The sequence below is a fragment of the Meleagris gallopavo genome, chromosome 4 (assembly GCF_000146605.3).
Source record: "Meleagris gallopavo isolate NT-WF06-2002-E0010 breed Aviagen turkey brand Nicholas breeding stock chromosome 4, Turkey_5.1, whole genome shotgun sequence".
NCBI lineage: Eukaryota > Metazoa > Chordata > Aves > Galliformes > Phasianidae > Meleagris > Meleagris gallopavo.
Window position 1 is genome coordinate 15,720,880 of NC_015014.2, and position 16,440 is coordinate 15,737,319.

Genomic DNA, 16,440 nt, shown 5'->3' on the forward strand with positions numbered 1-16,440 from the left:
CCTGTGCTAGATAGTACATGGAAAGGGAAACATATTAGATAAGTAAGAAGCAGCTAATTACTAGCAATTCAATGGTGGAAATATTTTCACGGTATATTTAAAAAAAAACATAAAAACCATAAAAAACAAAACAAAAGAAAACCAAACAAACAAAAAAACCCAACAAATTGAAACACTGATGTCCCTGTTCAGACAGAGGGAAAACAGGAATGAACATGAATTTATGACACATTCCAGGGAACTACTGGAAAAAAGGTGCCTACTCAACTGCATCTTAACTTGTATAAAACACTGCTGGGACAGAGGGAATGAACATTCCTTGGGCACATGTATTTCTAGAAGTTCCTACCGGGTGCCCACAGATGTCCCTTCAGAAAGGCCAAGGAGTAACAGGCAGCGTGAAGGGCACAGGAAGGAAAACTTTGGCCAGGAAACAGCAAATGGTTTGCATACCTGTGAATCGGAAGTTCACTGACTCTGGGAGACCTGATGGATAAATACAAGCACAGAGTAATTGTAGTTAGCAGAGGACAGTTCATACTGACATGGATTTGAACAGCTTTTGGAGAAAGCAAGTGCAGACATTCAACCAGACTGGAGACTATCCTTAAAAAGGGATGCACTCTTTTCTACACTTTCTTTCCAGGTAGTGACAAAAAACACGCTGTCTCCTCCAGACTGTGAAACTCCTCTGGGTGTCAGCGCAGGGCATGGCAATGTGTAGAACTGCATCTACCATATACTGTCATTTCATCACATAATCCCATACACCAACTGGTCCAACATGTTTGAAGTTTTTCCTATTTTTCCTCCTCTACCTCTTGCTCCCGACTGTTACCCTCCTGATGGCAGAAATCTAATATCCTGGCTAAATTGATTCAGTTCACACTCATCAGTTCTTGTCTGAACCTAAAGACTGCTGGAGCCAGTACTCAAGCATGGGAAGCGCAACAGTTTCTAGCCACAGGGCACCAGATCAACAGTTTGACCAGTGCCACATCCAGTATGAGTGTCAATAATGTTAAACGCTGCAGAGAACACAGTCACACCCCAACAATTCCCTGAAAACTGATATACTGAACAAGAGGCAAAAAAAATCATTTCAAGAATTGACTGAACTTCTGAAGTGTTCCCACAAGGCAGATTCCCACGTCTGTTGCATTATTCAATGACTAGCCACAAGATCATTCCAGAACTGGAGTAGAACCAGCAGTCTGACTTGGCACTGCAAAGAGCATTCAGTTCATTACCTGCAAATGAAAATGCAATAATCTCTCGCAAGTGTGGAGCTGCAGTTGGTGGACGATAAGCAATCTTGCCATGGTTTATATCTGCTTGAGTGAAATACCTGACTGGGGAGAGAGGTCTGTCTCTATGCTCCACAATACCTACAGAAACAGAGTTCAGTATTAAGAGAAGGAATCTATTTATTTTTAAAACAAGACACCATAGAGGACGGCTTCTTTTTATCTTCCCAAGTACTTCCTTCTATACCTTCAGCTGTTGCTAAATGAGTCAGATGTCTGAAACTGCACCCAGTATGGGTCCTACAGAGCAATACAGGACATGAGAAATTAGAACAAATTCTTCATTTGCTTTTTTCTTTGAATACCTCTCACTAAAGAGGCTAGAAGCAGAAAGCCACAGTGCAACATTCAATGTCTTCCAGTCAATCATAAGAAAAATATCTGTGCACTGCAGCATACTCTTAAACAAGCCAAAGAAACAAGATGTTAGAATGCTAATGAAGGGGGCCAAATAGTTTAGCAAATACTTTCACAGAACAATATACAGTGAAAAAAAACATAAAATGTGCTCAAAGAAGCATACCAATTAATTCAAGCTGCCATGTTCTGAACAGGTACACTTGCCTTGGCCAGGAAGGAGAGGGACAGTCACGTTGAACAGGATTTTCTCACTGGGAATCTCTGGGTCTACAAAGGAGAGGTGATGAGGCTCAATCACTGTCACGCGGTCCTCCAGAACCTCAATAAACATATCAGAGCAAGAGCATCAACACAAGAGACATGGAAAGACAGACAAAAATACAACAAAAAAGAATTTGCTTTGCTATAAAAGATAAGGTAGACTTTGAATGTAAAGGTCTGGCTCTTAGACATAAAACTGACGAAGAACAGGAGCTGAACCCTTACCAAGTTCCTCAAACTTCTACTAAATAAGGACTAATTGGGATGAAATTACAGAGGAAAATAAAGCTTAACAGTAGTCCAATTAGCTTTTAGGGACATCTAAACTCATTTTCAACTCATCTAAAATCCAAATCGAACATGTAACACAGAAGCTGAGTACTATTATGCTCAACAGAAGATGTCACTACACAGGCCTACCCCCAGTAAGTCCTTGCTGGGCAATTACAACGGGCTTATAACTTTGGAAAAATAAGAATCAAATGCCTCCTCCTTCCTGTTACCATGATCTCACCCCCACTTTGAGACTGTCCATGAGAGTGGCAGGATTTTTAGCACACTCTTTCTCCTGCAGATGCTGGACCACCTCAGGGAGAGAAGCTTCATTTTTCTGCCTACAGGAACCAATAACAGATAAAGAAAAATCTGTTTTGATCAAACACTCCCTGGACAATTGTATAATTCACTGCCTACCTACTCTTCCAGTCCAATCTGATGTGGCTGGACTGGATTTGCTCTTAAAAGAAATCTTGAAAATGTTTCAGTCATTTCCATACAAATACAGAAGAATCAAAGCTTTCCTTTTTGTTTTAAGCCTGTCTAAAAATGGCCTGATCTTTCCATTACAAGATCATAATTAGTCAAGGGTGGTCAGTATGTTACAAGAATTATGGTGTTGTATGAATAGACGTAAGTGGTCAAGGACAGTTAACTTGCATGAATTTATGAACCTTAACCTTGCAGAAATAATGGCCATGAGAAATCACCGAAACAAATGAAGTCCAGCTGAGTATGAAAAATATCTAGCTCATTTCATAATCACTAACAAAATACGGGGAGTACAAGTCAAATTAGGGAAAGTGCAATTAATTAACCTCTGTTGGAACATCAGATTATCAGGTTCAGGAACAAATTACAGGTTTCCACCCACCACATCATGTGCAGCTCACTGAATGGTTTTAAGTCCACCCTGTCAAACCTGTGTCCCATCCTGCAACCCAGGCTGCCCAGAGAAGCTGCAAATGCCCCACACCTGAAGGTGTTCAAGGCCAAGCTTGATGGATTCCCAGGCAGTCTGATCTACTGACTGCCAATACTGCCCATGGCAGGGAAGCTGGAACTAGATGATCTTTGAGGTACCTTCCAACTTTTTATTCTATGATTCTAAGACCCTCGAGACCCAGTCTGGACACTGAGGGAAGGTAGGGTTCCTTGACGACAGCTCAAAACATCACAAATGTCACCAAACCCACACTTCATTTCTCTTCAGTATTTTCACGCAAACACATCAGAAGAGAAACCATAGCTTAATCTATGAATGTCTGTTGCGAAGCAGCAAATAAAAGCTCGACAACCCATCTTAGATGTGGAACAGTCACGTATATAGCTGGAACCAAGAGCCATGAAGTTCATTTGCGATATCAACATACACGTGATACATACGTGTGATATCTACATACAGCCTCCGTGCAAAAACTCCAGGCTTCAATGTAACAGCGGTGATCCTTTCATGCCATCCAAGGAAGCAAGAACCCCCCTTTTCAGACGCTTACAAAAACTGCCTCCTTCACAAACCCAAATTCTGTTTGCATTCAGCTTGTGTGTAGCTTAGGCTCCTGTTATCAATGTTATCAGTGTGGTGGAAACAGGTAACGCGAATAAAAAACAAGTAGTATAGATGTTTGTCCAGTCTAACTACCCAAGTGTCATCAAATTTTCTCTGACTTTTCTTGGAAGGACACTCAAAGAGACATGGTTTACAGGTATAGGAATACTTAACATTTTGTGCTTGCTTTTCAGCTGAAGCCAGAATGACTCTAAAGGAGTTTGAAGATGAATGAACAGAACTCAATCATGCTGATGCAAGGAAGTGCAATTTCATGATGAAAAGATTTAAGATTATAGTTTCTTCATAGTTGCCCTCCAAGGCCTATTTGTCTCTCCCACAGGTAGGGCTTGCAGGTTGTGAGGCGCCCCTCCGTAAAATGTGTTTTATGGCACTATTGAATTTTGTGGTGTGTAATTAGCTATAAAATCCAGCGCAGCATGGCTTAGTCAGACACCTCTCCCATCAATTTTACCAGTAATGGCAACAACAAAAAGTCAAGAGAACAAAGACACATTGCAGGCTATTGCTCCACGTAGCAATCTGAACATGTTTTATTAGTACCTGTGAAAGGTCAACACTATTTTAAACCCTGACAAGGTCCTTGTATCATGGAATTTTCACCAACTCCTCTCCCATTGCTTCCTTTGGTCTTTCCTGGCAAAGACCCATACTCTCCTCCAGCACAGGCACACAGGATTCCTCCTTATAGAGCAGGAAAAGGAAAGCTAGACTATTCCCGTATACGTGATGGGGGCTTGTGCAGAAGGCATGCACTGAAGTAGGAGGGCTCACAAAACCAACTCTAGTCTTTGAAATTAACACAATCAAGGAAATGACTAAGTTAGAGGTACTGCTGTTATCAAAATGGTTATTCCTTGAGTCAAAGCTCCAAGATAAGGTAGTTCAGCCCATGCATGTGGATACAACAAGGCTTGTCTGAATAGTTTACAAATGCATTATAATTCGTGTTCCTAACATCGTAACAATAAATGACAACTTACTAATGTAGAAGGGTAAGTAAGTTTGCAGTGGAATTACTGGCAAGATCTACTCATTGCAGTCTCTATAAACAGTTTCTTCACTCTTCCTACTCCTAAAGGCTTCTCAGGAAATGGTATTTTGAAAATGCTAAGAATTCAATAAAAATATTTAAAATAGTTTATCTTTTCCCTCTCCTTTCAAGTTTATAAATTCGTTGCTTCTAACACTGAATTTTTCAACTTGTTTTTTGGTATTTTTTTTTCCCCAATCATTTCCACTTTTAGCCTATCTAGCTTTTTGTTTGTTTGTTTTCCTCCCATTTCTACCCTCATTATCTATGTGGTACATACGTCTGATCCCTTGGATCAGTAATGAACATGGAAAACAGCAGTCAGTGGTGTCAGACACTTACAGCCATGTGCAAAGAGGAGCCAAGGGAAAGCTGAGGTGCTCTGGGTGTCTGCGGGAGCACAGCAACGTTGAACATGTGGCTTTCCAAGCTAGCTTGGGGACTGACAGAGCTGGACACCTGCAAAAGGAAGATCAGATGAATGGAAACCTGTCGGAGGACATGACTGCATTTCTAGATAAGTTTCTTAATTTTCTTCTCCTCTTCTGCAGATCTATGAAGGCAAAGACATAAATTGCTCCATGGCGTACCAACCCAGCGCTGCAGGGAACTAAGGCTTTTAAATAAGAATCAGTTTCTCCGTTATTGCCTCTACAGTCTGTTCACAAGTTCTCTACCCCCCACTTGCTCATTCCTGCCTGTGCTGGACACTTCTTCCATTTTGCCAGGTTTTACTTCAGCTGGCTGTGTATTTTAGTGGAACTCTTCATCACGAGAACAGAAAACAAACATAATGCACTTTTAAACCGTCCTTCCACACCCAAAATGACAACCCACTGTGCTGGTTTTCCAACAATGGCACCGCCTTAACAGTGACTCCCTGTGATCCCAACATCTTCCAAGACAGTCTGTGCTCATGTTTCAGAAAGACCCATAAAGATTTCTCAGATGCCACTCCAACACCAAAATTAAGTCAACTGCATCTACCTTACCATAACAAACTCACAGTGACAACGTATGAAGCAAATCATACTACATTTGTAAAAATTCAAAGAACCAAAACCCTGTTCCGTAGGGATACGCCCATAAGTTTTCACAGCAACCCTGGGAGGCAAGTGCCTCTGTTACAGATTTATCTGTCAGCAGGTATGGAAGCCCACGCTTGATTTCAACAGAGCCCTCTGTGAGTCAGAATAGACCTCAGCTCACAATTTCAAGAAAATGCTTGAAAATGCTCTGCTCGCTTGAAAGCAGTTATTTTAACCATCTGCTGGACCTCTTCTGAGTTCCTGTCATCTGAACATTGACTATCAAAATACTGATGAAAACAACATGTCAGCTTCATCTGAGCTGCCCCAATCCATAGCCTAACGCTCAAATGTGTTACCGCCTCCTGATGTCACCCAGGTAACCACAGCTTCCTTTCTTACTTAGTATGGCAGTCTGTACAATTACTGCTACCATTTCAAGACCCTAAAATCAATCATTTAGCTCATGCAAAATGCATACTCTGTAAGAAGAACATGGCAATTAAGCTACAGATTAGCTTGTTCAACATCGACACTCACAAATTCCTCATTATCACTTATGTTAATTACTTTAGAAATTACCTTAATTGCCTCTCCAGTGCTACAGCAACACCTTCTGAGTTTTAAACCAGATGTAAAAAATACTGCATACAAGTGTTTATGTTGGCTGGGTATTATGGGATATTGTTAAATCTTCCACACAAACAGAAAGGACCAATTTAAAGATTTTTTTTGGCCATTAAAACTGTGGGGAGGTGGGACTTACTTTATTGTTACATCTGCTGGAGAATATTTATATCTTTTTGTCTGCTTGCAAGAGGAATTACTGGAGGGCAAAAATTAATGATTAACTGAACCACTGCAGAAATCAGGAGGGTTGCACCCAGAGCAAATATTATAGGTTTTAGGAAAGGGTGCTGTAATTACCGTATGGTACCAAGGAGTCAAACCTACTGCTTGACATGCAAATAGCCCAACATAAAAACTGCCAAGATATGAGCTACAGTAAGATAGCTCGCATGCAGAAGCCTTTTCACAAAGGTCTGGACTTAAGGAATATCCTAGGAGAGCATGGGCTAGAAGACTTCTGCAAGCATCTCCTCGTGCAGATTTGTTACCCAGCCAAAAGATCCCAAGGGCAGCCAAACACGTGGCTATTTGAAACCACATCCCTGCTTCTCCCTCCTCCTATGGGATTAGCCTCATCTCAAAGAAAGCTGGGAGATGGGAGACATCACATTACAAAGAAGGATGGGAATACAGTAATGAAGTGTATCCATCCTGGTACATAAACTCATGCACATTCATTCACCAACACCACACACCTACATACACATAAGCCTGTATGTAAGCATGAAAATGCCCACAGAACTTCTCTGTGAATAAGACGAGAAGTACCTGAAAATGGAAGGAGTCACTCTCCACTTGAGTTCCAGAGTGCCTGTACCACACAATGCCATTGTTGATGTCCTGCTGGGTAAAAGAGGTTGTAGGTGAGGCTGCTCTTCCATCAGGCAAAAGCTGCCATGACTCTGCTGGGCCATCTGCTGGCATTGGGACCAGAAGCACAACTTCACCTGGGAAAGCAAAGATAAACAATCGGGGCACAACTCATGAGAAAACAAGATGATGATGCCCTTTCACCAATTAACAAGCAACCAAAGGTAAATGCCCACCAACTCTACATTTTTTTCCATCTAGAGTGATGAAAAGATACTGCAATAAAGCTCCTAAAAATCGCTAATGAACCTTCCAACATTGAGGTTATACAAGGAAATTTTATTTACTGTCGTAGCAAAAGGCAGGTTAAACAGTTTGTGCAAGGACACGGAGAAATACATGGCCAAGCAAAGAACAGGATCTGCAAGTTCACACTTCTCAAGTGTATTTCTGCTCAATGACCAACACACGTCAACCTTGAGATCTGCCTGTCTGATAAACTGAGCAGAAAAACACTTCTTAGAGCTCCTGTGAAGGGACAAGACAAGCAAGACACAATCAGGGTTAAAAAGCATTGCAGCACAGTATCCATCTTCCCCCTCAAGGATATAACTTAAGCATCAGAATACAGCATACTAATTTTTTCAAGGTCAGATTTTTTTTCTAACTCTTTTTGGTACTTATTATGCCAAAAAGTATCCTCGACAGACTTCTCTGAACAGAAAAATTCAATTGTAGAGCTCCTGAACCAACACAGTGAAAAAAACCTCTGTATCATAGGCTGTACAGAAAGTCTATATGCTCTGGTGTGTAGCTTCTGTATCCGTAAAATTCTGCTCATTTCTGATTTCTGTATTGAGAAACAAGTTCTCAACTGGGCTGAAGGTCACTGGCACCACAGCAGATGTAAGAGGTGTGCAGGATGGGGGAACATCCCATTGCTTATCAGCTTTCCTCACGTATACCTACAAAGATTTTGATGTCGCCACTGAAATTCAAACGACTTTAATCTAAAAACATTATTTAAATACAATTAATCAAAAGTGCTGTGTGCCAGAAGAAGAGCATTGAAACCATGGTCATCAGTTTCACTGAGCCACACAAAACATGAATGCTTTTACAAACTACTTATATAAGTGAAATAAAAACCTGACAAAGAGCTATATGATCCAAATACATGGTGTATTTTTCTGTTCTACAACACAACTTAATTGTCTGGGAGTTAGCACAATCTATGAAAAAGTGTATGTTTCCCCAGTCTTTACTATTCTTGCTTATATACAACTTATCTGCTCCGGATAACTTTTTACTTGAGTATTGTTCTTCTTTACTCATCTTAGAAAGTATCCCTCATGGCTACTAATTCAGAAGCTGTCTTTATTATAAATCACCTTCCTTACAGCTTTAATCATTCTGTTATGCAAAATACTCATCATAAGCTCTCTCAGTTCATTTCCCAAAACCACTCAGTAAAACCACACAGTAAAAAAATAATTCAAACTGAAATAATATACTTCCACTTTATAATCAAACTCTATGCTAATATTCCCTTCCCAGTGAAATCCACTGCCCGAACTACTTTCCCAAGCTGATGCTTTTGGTGCATGGGAATTCAACCCTTGAATATCATGCACCGTTTCTAGAGATGCTAATCAAATCTCCAAAGGTGTTAGGGCCTGCATCACCCCTCCCAAAGTAAAAGAAGAAACAATCAGAACATACAGCAGCTTTAAGCATGCCTGTGTGTGTCTTATAAATTAATATTTAATTCAATCAGAAAGAAAAGCTCTTTTGTTTGCTTACATAGTTTACAAACTTCATTTCATTGGAATCAAACTATTTTTAAACAGAAAGCTATCTGTTGATAGGTTACACACAGGATTGTACAGCTTGTGTACACTCAGGCAATTTCTTGGAATATATCAAGAATCATAGGATGGCCAGGGTTGAAAAGGACCCAATGATCATCTAGTTTCAACCCCCTGCTTTGTGCAGGGTCGCCAACCATCAGACCAGGTTGCCCAGGGCCATATCCAGCCTGCCTCCAGGGATGGGGCATCCACAGCCTCCTTGGGCACCCTGTTCCAGTGCATCACCACCCTCTGGGTGAAAAACTTCCTCCTAATACCTAACCTAAACCTCCCCTGCCTTAGTTTAAAACCATTTCATCCTCTAAGAATGTATACCGCACACAGCAGTTTATGGTTTAACAATACCTGCTCTAAGAAGAGAATTGTTTTGGGTTTTTTTTGTTTTTTTTTTTTTTTTTTTTTCTCCAAGTTACAGAGCTATATTAAGGATCCTCTGTGCTGGGAGAAGAGACAGAGAAGATAGCAGTTCCATTTCTAGGGACAAAATTAGGTTCAGCATAAACAGATCCTTAGAAAGATCAACTGTTTACTGAAAAGCAGCCGTAGAGAACCTGTCAACCCCTGCAAATGGAGGGGATCTGGACAGGGAACTTCCTTCCCTAATTACACCCTTTCTGTTGGGTTTCAGGGTCTTGAAATAAAGGACAAGCATTCTTTGTCCACACCATTGTCTACAGAAATATGGAGGTTAATTCTAAAGTGGGTTTACATCCCAAATTTTGTACAGGTATGAATATTTTTTCTATTAGTCAAATACTAAGATAGACACAAAAGCCTTCCTTAATTAAGAATTCATTTTCTACATAACTGATTTTTTCCTCTCATTCTATGAAATAATATTTTATATGAAACTTTGAAGATCATGAATTTCCACTGCACATTCCTCACTTGAAGCTACAAACTCATTTGTGTTACTGCAATTAATTGCAGTAGAGATAATTATGGTGATACAAATTCAAGATTATAAATTTTGGTTAGGGTTAGGTGGCAGGAGACGAACTCCTTGGGGGAAAATTCTTGTTTTCATTTAAATGCTTATTAAAAATGAAAAGAGAGTATGTCAGCAGCAGAAGAGAATACAAATTAATTGTTTCTCTTCTAAATTGCAAAAATTAACATAACGTATGTCTCCAACAGGCACTGGCAGCTGTTAAAGAAACCAGCCTATCCTAACAGCAAAAGGTAAAACCACAGCACTTACATTGCTAGCGTGACCCTCTAATTTCATTCAGCTCAACAGGTTAAAGTCAACAATAGCATTTCATAAAAGTACAAGTATTACTTATAGACATGGTCCTAATGAAGAAAACAGTGATAGTGACGGGGAAAACGTCATTTCTCTTTTTCTGTTTACATTTCCTTTCCCACTGCATATGATGCCTTCTCCTTTCTACGCTGATTCTCTGAACTTCTATCTCAGTCACAAATGTTAGCACCTTCCCCACTCCTTAGCAGAAGTACAGAGGATACTCTGAAAGTTGCAGTCCTAAGTAGGGGGATGCTCGTGAAAGCCATTACCCAGAGAGACAAAAGCCTCTCACAAGGAATTTGGGGACAATAATTATACATGGAAGCAAATGTCACCAACTTGTGTTTGAGCCAATAACCTGTATTCCATCAGTAGAAATTAATTCAGATGTAATGAAGTTTAGGGAGCTCTCCAATTCTTCAACGTAAACTTTTGCTCAACTGTTTCTAGAGATAGATACTACTTTATGCTGCTCTTTACCTAGACATAAGTTATGGGATATTATCTTCTGGCAGAGAGAGAGACTCAGCTCTCACAAGGCTCTAAATTTACCAAGATTTCACTACTCTTAGAGAAACACAGACAGGCAGGTTACTAGACAGAATCATAGTGCTTCACTACTTTGCATTGCATCTGAACTGGAAACAGAGGTTAGTAGCACTTATTCAGCATAGTATTACAAAGAAATATTCCCTCAAATGCAACTGGTTTTGGGAAAATGCCAATGAAGGATCAACTCTGGTATGTCTGTGAAGAACATTCTCTTCCCCACAAGTAACCTGAACACTGTACTTTCATTTAGCAATTGGAGACTTGGACACGTGCAGGGTGAAGAGCAACACACTCCACAGCTGCTTTTTGACAATAAAACTCCAGAGAAATTCACCATGTCTTGGTTGGTCCTTGATGTTGTAGGTTATCTCAGAGTCACGAGCTCCAGGTACCTCAGCGTGCAGAATTGTCTTGGAGATCTGCAGCATGCCTCCTTGGGGCACCCAGACCAGGGAATTTGTCACCAGCCGAGGGCTTCTGTAACTCTGCATGTGAAGGGGACAGTGCATAGAGACTTAGCTGAACGTCACCAATACTGCACTAGTGGAAACAGATTTAAAGTGAAAAGAACAGCAATTATTTTGTAGCTTTTTAGACATTCAACCCTGTTCAAGACATTCTTGTCATTTAGACATTCTTGTCTGTTCAAGAAATGGATGTGCATTTTTCACCTGTATGCCTTGGACCCAATTCTAACCCTGCAGGACTGATCTTGCTCTAAAGCGTTTTTCATTTCCTGTATCCTACTCTGGACCTTCCCAATTTCAGCCTCCCTCCATAATTTTGTCTTGTACTGCCATCCTCATTCTCTCTCCTTCTGACACATCTTGACAGAATTTATCTCCTTGTCACAGTGGAAAATTCATTATCATCATCATTGAAAAAAAATGTGTCCAGTATCCAATGGGCACTTGAAAAGTATCCGACACCTTAATGGCCACTTTCTCTCACCTCTCCTTATTTTATTTCTAAAAATAGACACTGTGCTTATAGAACAAACAGAAAAATTTCTCTATGGCACCTCCAGTATCCTCACACACATCCCTGTTATCATGAGAAAAAACAGATTCAAAATCAACCCCATGCTTTTCTAAAAGAAAATGGGGATCATTCTTGCAGCTTTTTGCCAAATCATTTTTTATCCAATATTTGTTCCTTCATTTTTGAAATCCTTATGTCAGGACTGGATGCAGTCATGGTTTCCTGACTAACATATTTCACTAACCCCTACTCCGGCATTCAAAGGCTATATTAAAGCCCTTTGGAGCTCTACATAACTTTGTTAGCTCATGCTCTGTTGGACAGCCCACCAAAATCTGTATCCACTTCAGTGCCATGGCTCTTATGAACTCCCTTGCACATTTGAAGCGTGACTTCTGCTCTTGATTTCTCAGAATTCACCTTGAAACTGGTTGTGCTGAACTGCATAATCAATCAAAATCTGGCAGCTTCATTTAAGTGATCATCTTCCTCCTCATCGCTGTCCCGCATAATAATGCGTGACCCAAAAGAACTGATGAAAAACCTCACTATTATTTTCTTCCAAAACTGCAATGGAGACACTCGAAAGGCTTAAAAAACTTATATGAAAAATTACAACATTAAAGGACGATTTCACAGCTCCATTTTGACATTTGTCTGCCAAGCATTTTTCATCCATTTAGTTTGTGCTTATTTTGAAGGATTAATTTTTAAATGCCACATGATATTGAATTGTATCAGGTCAACAGCTTCGCAGCATAACGGCTGCTTTATCTTTTTAGAAAACAACTGAAAATAAGCCAGACCGAGTGCCAGTCAAAAGAACCCTGCCAACATACGCAAGTTTTGTTTTTTTTTGTACTGGTGCCTTAGGACACAATTAATTAAGAGTATGAATGAAGTTACTGCTCAAGAAAAGCACTTTCAGAGAGCTGGCAGAGGCCAACATCCTTCCTGACCCATGCTACTTGCCCCAGGGAAGGTAAGATGCAGCACACTGCAAATGAGCTAGACTGCCTACCTGAAACTCTTAGAGTGGTCCAAGGACTAGTCAAGTCTTTGAGTTCAGTCTTTGCAGGTGTGTACACTAAGCCACTGCACCTGGCAGTGACTGCAATTAGCAGTGCAACTGCAGAAGCAGCTAAGATTTAGTAGATCTTGCACACTGTGAAGACCTCAGGTTTTATGAAGTGAATGGAAACAACCTGCCCATTCAATATGACCTAACACACACTCCAGAATCAACTATGTCTTGTCCTTTTCCTCCATTCATGCCAACCTCTTAGGAAGAAAAGGCATCCGTACCCAATAGAAATAGGCATATCACATGTGAGTTGGTCTGACCTCATCTGACTTACAATACACAGCCTGTGATCATATTTTCTAGGACACAGGCTCACAATACTCCACGGGAGCACCACTGGTGGTTCTCTGCCAGAAATGGAGCACCCGCAGGCCTCAAATTAACTTCACAGAAACTGTAATTATTAAAGAACATCAACAGAAACATACAGCAGAGCAAGTCATTATTAAGAGTTCTCAGAACAGAGGCTGGCTATTCGGACCGCAGTAGGTCAAATTAAGTGTTTCAACAGGGGTAAATAGTGAAAAGAAAGCTGTTAGCAACCAAAGGGACTAAAAAAACAACCAAACACCTTGCAGAAGACTAGGCACCCCTTGTGAACAGACACAACCCTCTAATTCATAATACTTAGAAGGTTCTGTCATGCTTTCATGTTTTCGCACTTTTACCACAGTGGATTAATGTCTGAAAATTATACTGTCTGAGCCTATCAAATAGGAATCCTAGACATGTCCTTTCACAACAGGACTTATTAAATAAAACCATCCAGCAATACATTATAAAAAGCTTCATGTACTTTGATAAGTAGCTTGGTTTAAAAACCACCCCTCAAACTCCCACTCCTCCAGCCAGGGTTCTACCAGGCTCTTCAGCAATCTCTAGATGTAAATCAAGGAAAGAAAAAAGGGTCTTTGCAGGCTTGTCTCAACAATATATTTTCAGAAAGAAACCCTGCATCCAGTTCAGCTCCCAAGGCTACTTCACAAAGATGGTAATTAGGATGAGGCAGAAGCTGGGTGTCTGCCAGCTCTACTCTCATGCTAAAAGCTGTTCCACTCTCACCTCTGTCACCACCTTAATTCCCCTCTGTAGTTAAGCACTGCACGTAGAGACTTGGAAAGATAATGAGAGACAAGGGAGCACAAAATCAGCTAATGGGAGAAACCGTAACACAGCGATTCACCCTCACTGGCACTTACAACAAGAACCTGCTTAATCAATCGGAAATAAAACAACAAAGTTACAAACAACAGAGTGGTGTCCAAGTATTTTATAGTTCTTCTGATCTTGACTGCTCAGGGCCACACAAGGGTAAAGAAACCATCGGTGGGTCTGCTCTTATTCTGTGACTCTAAAAACTCAGTATCAGCCTCATAAACAATCCTTTTTGATTTGCAGGCAGATCATGTCACTAATTACCATTAACTACTACATTTCAGATTTAGGAGCACTCTCAGGGTCCAAATGGGATCACTCCTTCCTTGTGTGTAAGTAAGTGTAACTACACATGGGCATAAGTACAGCTTGCAAACTCTCCTCAAGATTTTCATGCCCAAAGCACTGCAAAAGACATCGAATACGGCAGAGGGTAAAAGAAGGATAATAGAATTTCCTCTTAACTTCTTTTTATGGAGTGGAAGCACACAAAGATTACGTAATTCTCAGATCCATATATAAAGAAGACTGTGAAAAGTGTTCCACGTTGACTAAGTAAAGTGGTTTTTGTTTGTTTGTTTTTTTCCCCTTCTGTTTTATTACAGAAGCTCAATACCAGAATTGAAAAGCTTGCAAGAACTCCAGCACCTTTATTTATTTTTTTTTTAAGACTCCATCATACAAATGGTTTTGTTGGCTGGCGTTAGCTCCTCCAAAAACAGACAGATGAAGCACCACTGTTTCTAAATTTTACTGCTGTAAGCCTTGTAAAATTTAATACAGCGTCCCACTTCATGTCCAGATACAGAAGACAAACAGCTATTTTTATGTATTTTTATATATTTTTAACAGCTATGAACTGCAATAAAAGTAAGAAACATAAATTTAAATACTGATTAATGATTACTGAATATAGGTCTCCATGCCCCATCATTTGGGAATTTACCATACAGAAGCATCAGATGAGAGGTTTCAATGGAGTCTGACCCTAGGAGACACCAATGTACCCAAAATACACCCTCTCTCTGTCAGCCTAGTAGCACCTTCATTGTCCCCATTGCTTCAGCCCAGGGAGCAGTTTGACCATCTCACCAGCCCTCTTTCTCTCCATCCACTCTTTCTCCAACTTACCACCCTTATCAGGACAAAACTCTCACCTGCAACTTCAGAACATATACTTAAATTTTTAAATCTCTGAAATGCAAACCTTAAGTTTTTGAAGGTGCACAACCTGAGCTGAACCATTCCCACCGCAAACCAAAAATTCCTGCTAACTTTAATCAACCCACTCCTTTCTCCTGTCTCTGACCATGGGCTGACATGGGATTAGTGACATCTCAGGGATCTAGCAGTATTTCTCCAGTTTTCTCATTTGCTTGCAAGGATTTATGTCACAGCAAGTACCTTGGGAGCAATCTTAATGTGGAAGAGGATGTTCTGGAAGTGGTACCCATCGTTCACTTGCAGAAGAACCGCATCATCCTGGGTGTCAGAGCCATCATGAGCGTAACGTAGCAGTCCACCAGCAAGGTCATTGAGGTGGAACATGTAGATTGAAGAAGCTGAGTCCCTGGGAGGTTTGATCAGCTGACCATGACGTGGAGGCTCTAAAACCATCAACATGACATCCTGAGGATTGTCACCATCTCTCACATCAAGCAACAGGTCTGTTATAGTTCCAATTTCCCCTCTGCGGACAAGGAGAGCCTCATTTCTCAGCAGATAAGGGGCCTGAAACACAAAAGCAGCTCTTAGCTGTTTGCTAAACCTTAGTGATTTAACCAAATCTGGAAAGAAAAATGTGGTGTTGAAGAGATGAATTCGGTTCGTCTCTGGAAGCCTTCTATATCTCAGCAGCAGAGGATCACTCTCCATTCCCCGCCTTCCCTCCTCCCCCCCAGCCAGTAGGAAGATCTAATAATATCTAGTAGTTTAGACTGATTTAGGATTCTCATGCCAGAGCAAGCTTACCAAGGCAAAATACTCAGGACATTTATAACGAAAGCAATTTAGTTATCAGCCAGAGACTGTATTCCCTCGCTGTCTGCATGGAAAAGAAACAAGGGACATAACTTTAATACCACCCACGGAAATTCAAATGGAAATGTGGACTTGAACTATTTTGGAAGGGCTACATTTCACACGTATGTCAGCAGGCCCACCTGGAACACAGACATCTCAGATGCTAAAGATTCATGTATGTGAGCAGCAAGTTTTGAGCTGGGGTGGGGATGGAGACATATCACATTTTCCCCATGTAGAGCCTACAGCTT

The 16,440-nt window shown here is 40.6% G+C and overlaps 1 protein-coding gene across 1 annotated transcript in view; it reads right to left on the reverse strand.

Moving 5' to 3' along the window:
• The window catches only part of FRAS1 (Fraser extracellular matrix complex subunit 1), a 42,939-nt gene extending 26,897 nt beyond the window's left edge, over positions 1-16,042 (reverse strand). Inside the window, exons 1-7 of the mRNA XM_010709645.3 lie at positions 15,572-16,042; positions 11,282-11,432; positions 7,234-7,412; positions 5,150-5,266; positions 1,872-1,986; positions 1,251-1,388; positions 454-486 (exon numbers count right to left, since the gene is read on the reverse strand). Coding sequence (XP_010707947.1) covers positions 454-486; positions 1,251-1,388; positions 1,872-1,986; positions 5,150-5,266; positions 7,234-7,412; positions 11,282-11,432; positions 15,572-16,042 — 1,204 coding nt within the window. The remainder of the gene's footprint in view (positions 1-453; positions 487-1,250; positions 1,389-1,871; positions 1,987-5,149; positions 5,267-7,233; positions 7,413-11,281; positions 11,433-15,571) is intronic.
• Between the last annotated feature and the right edge of the window lie 398 nt (positions 16,043-16,440).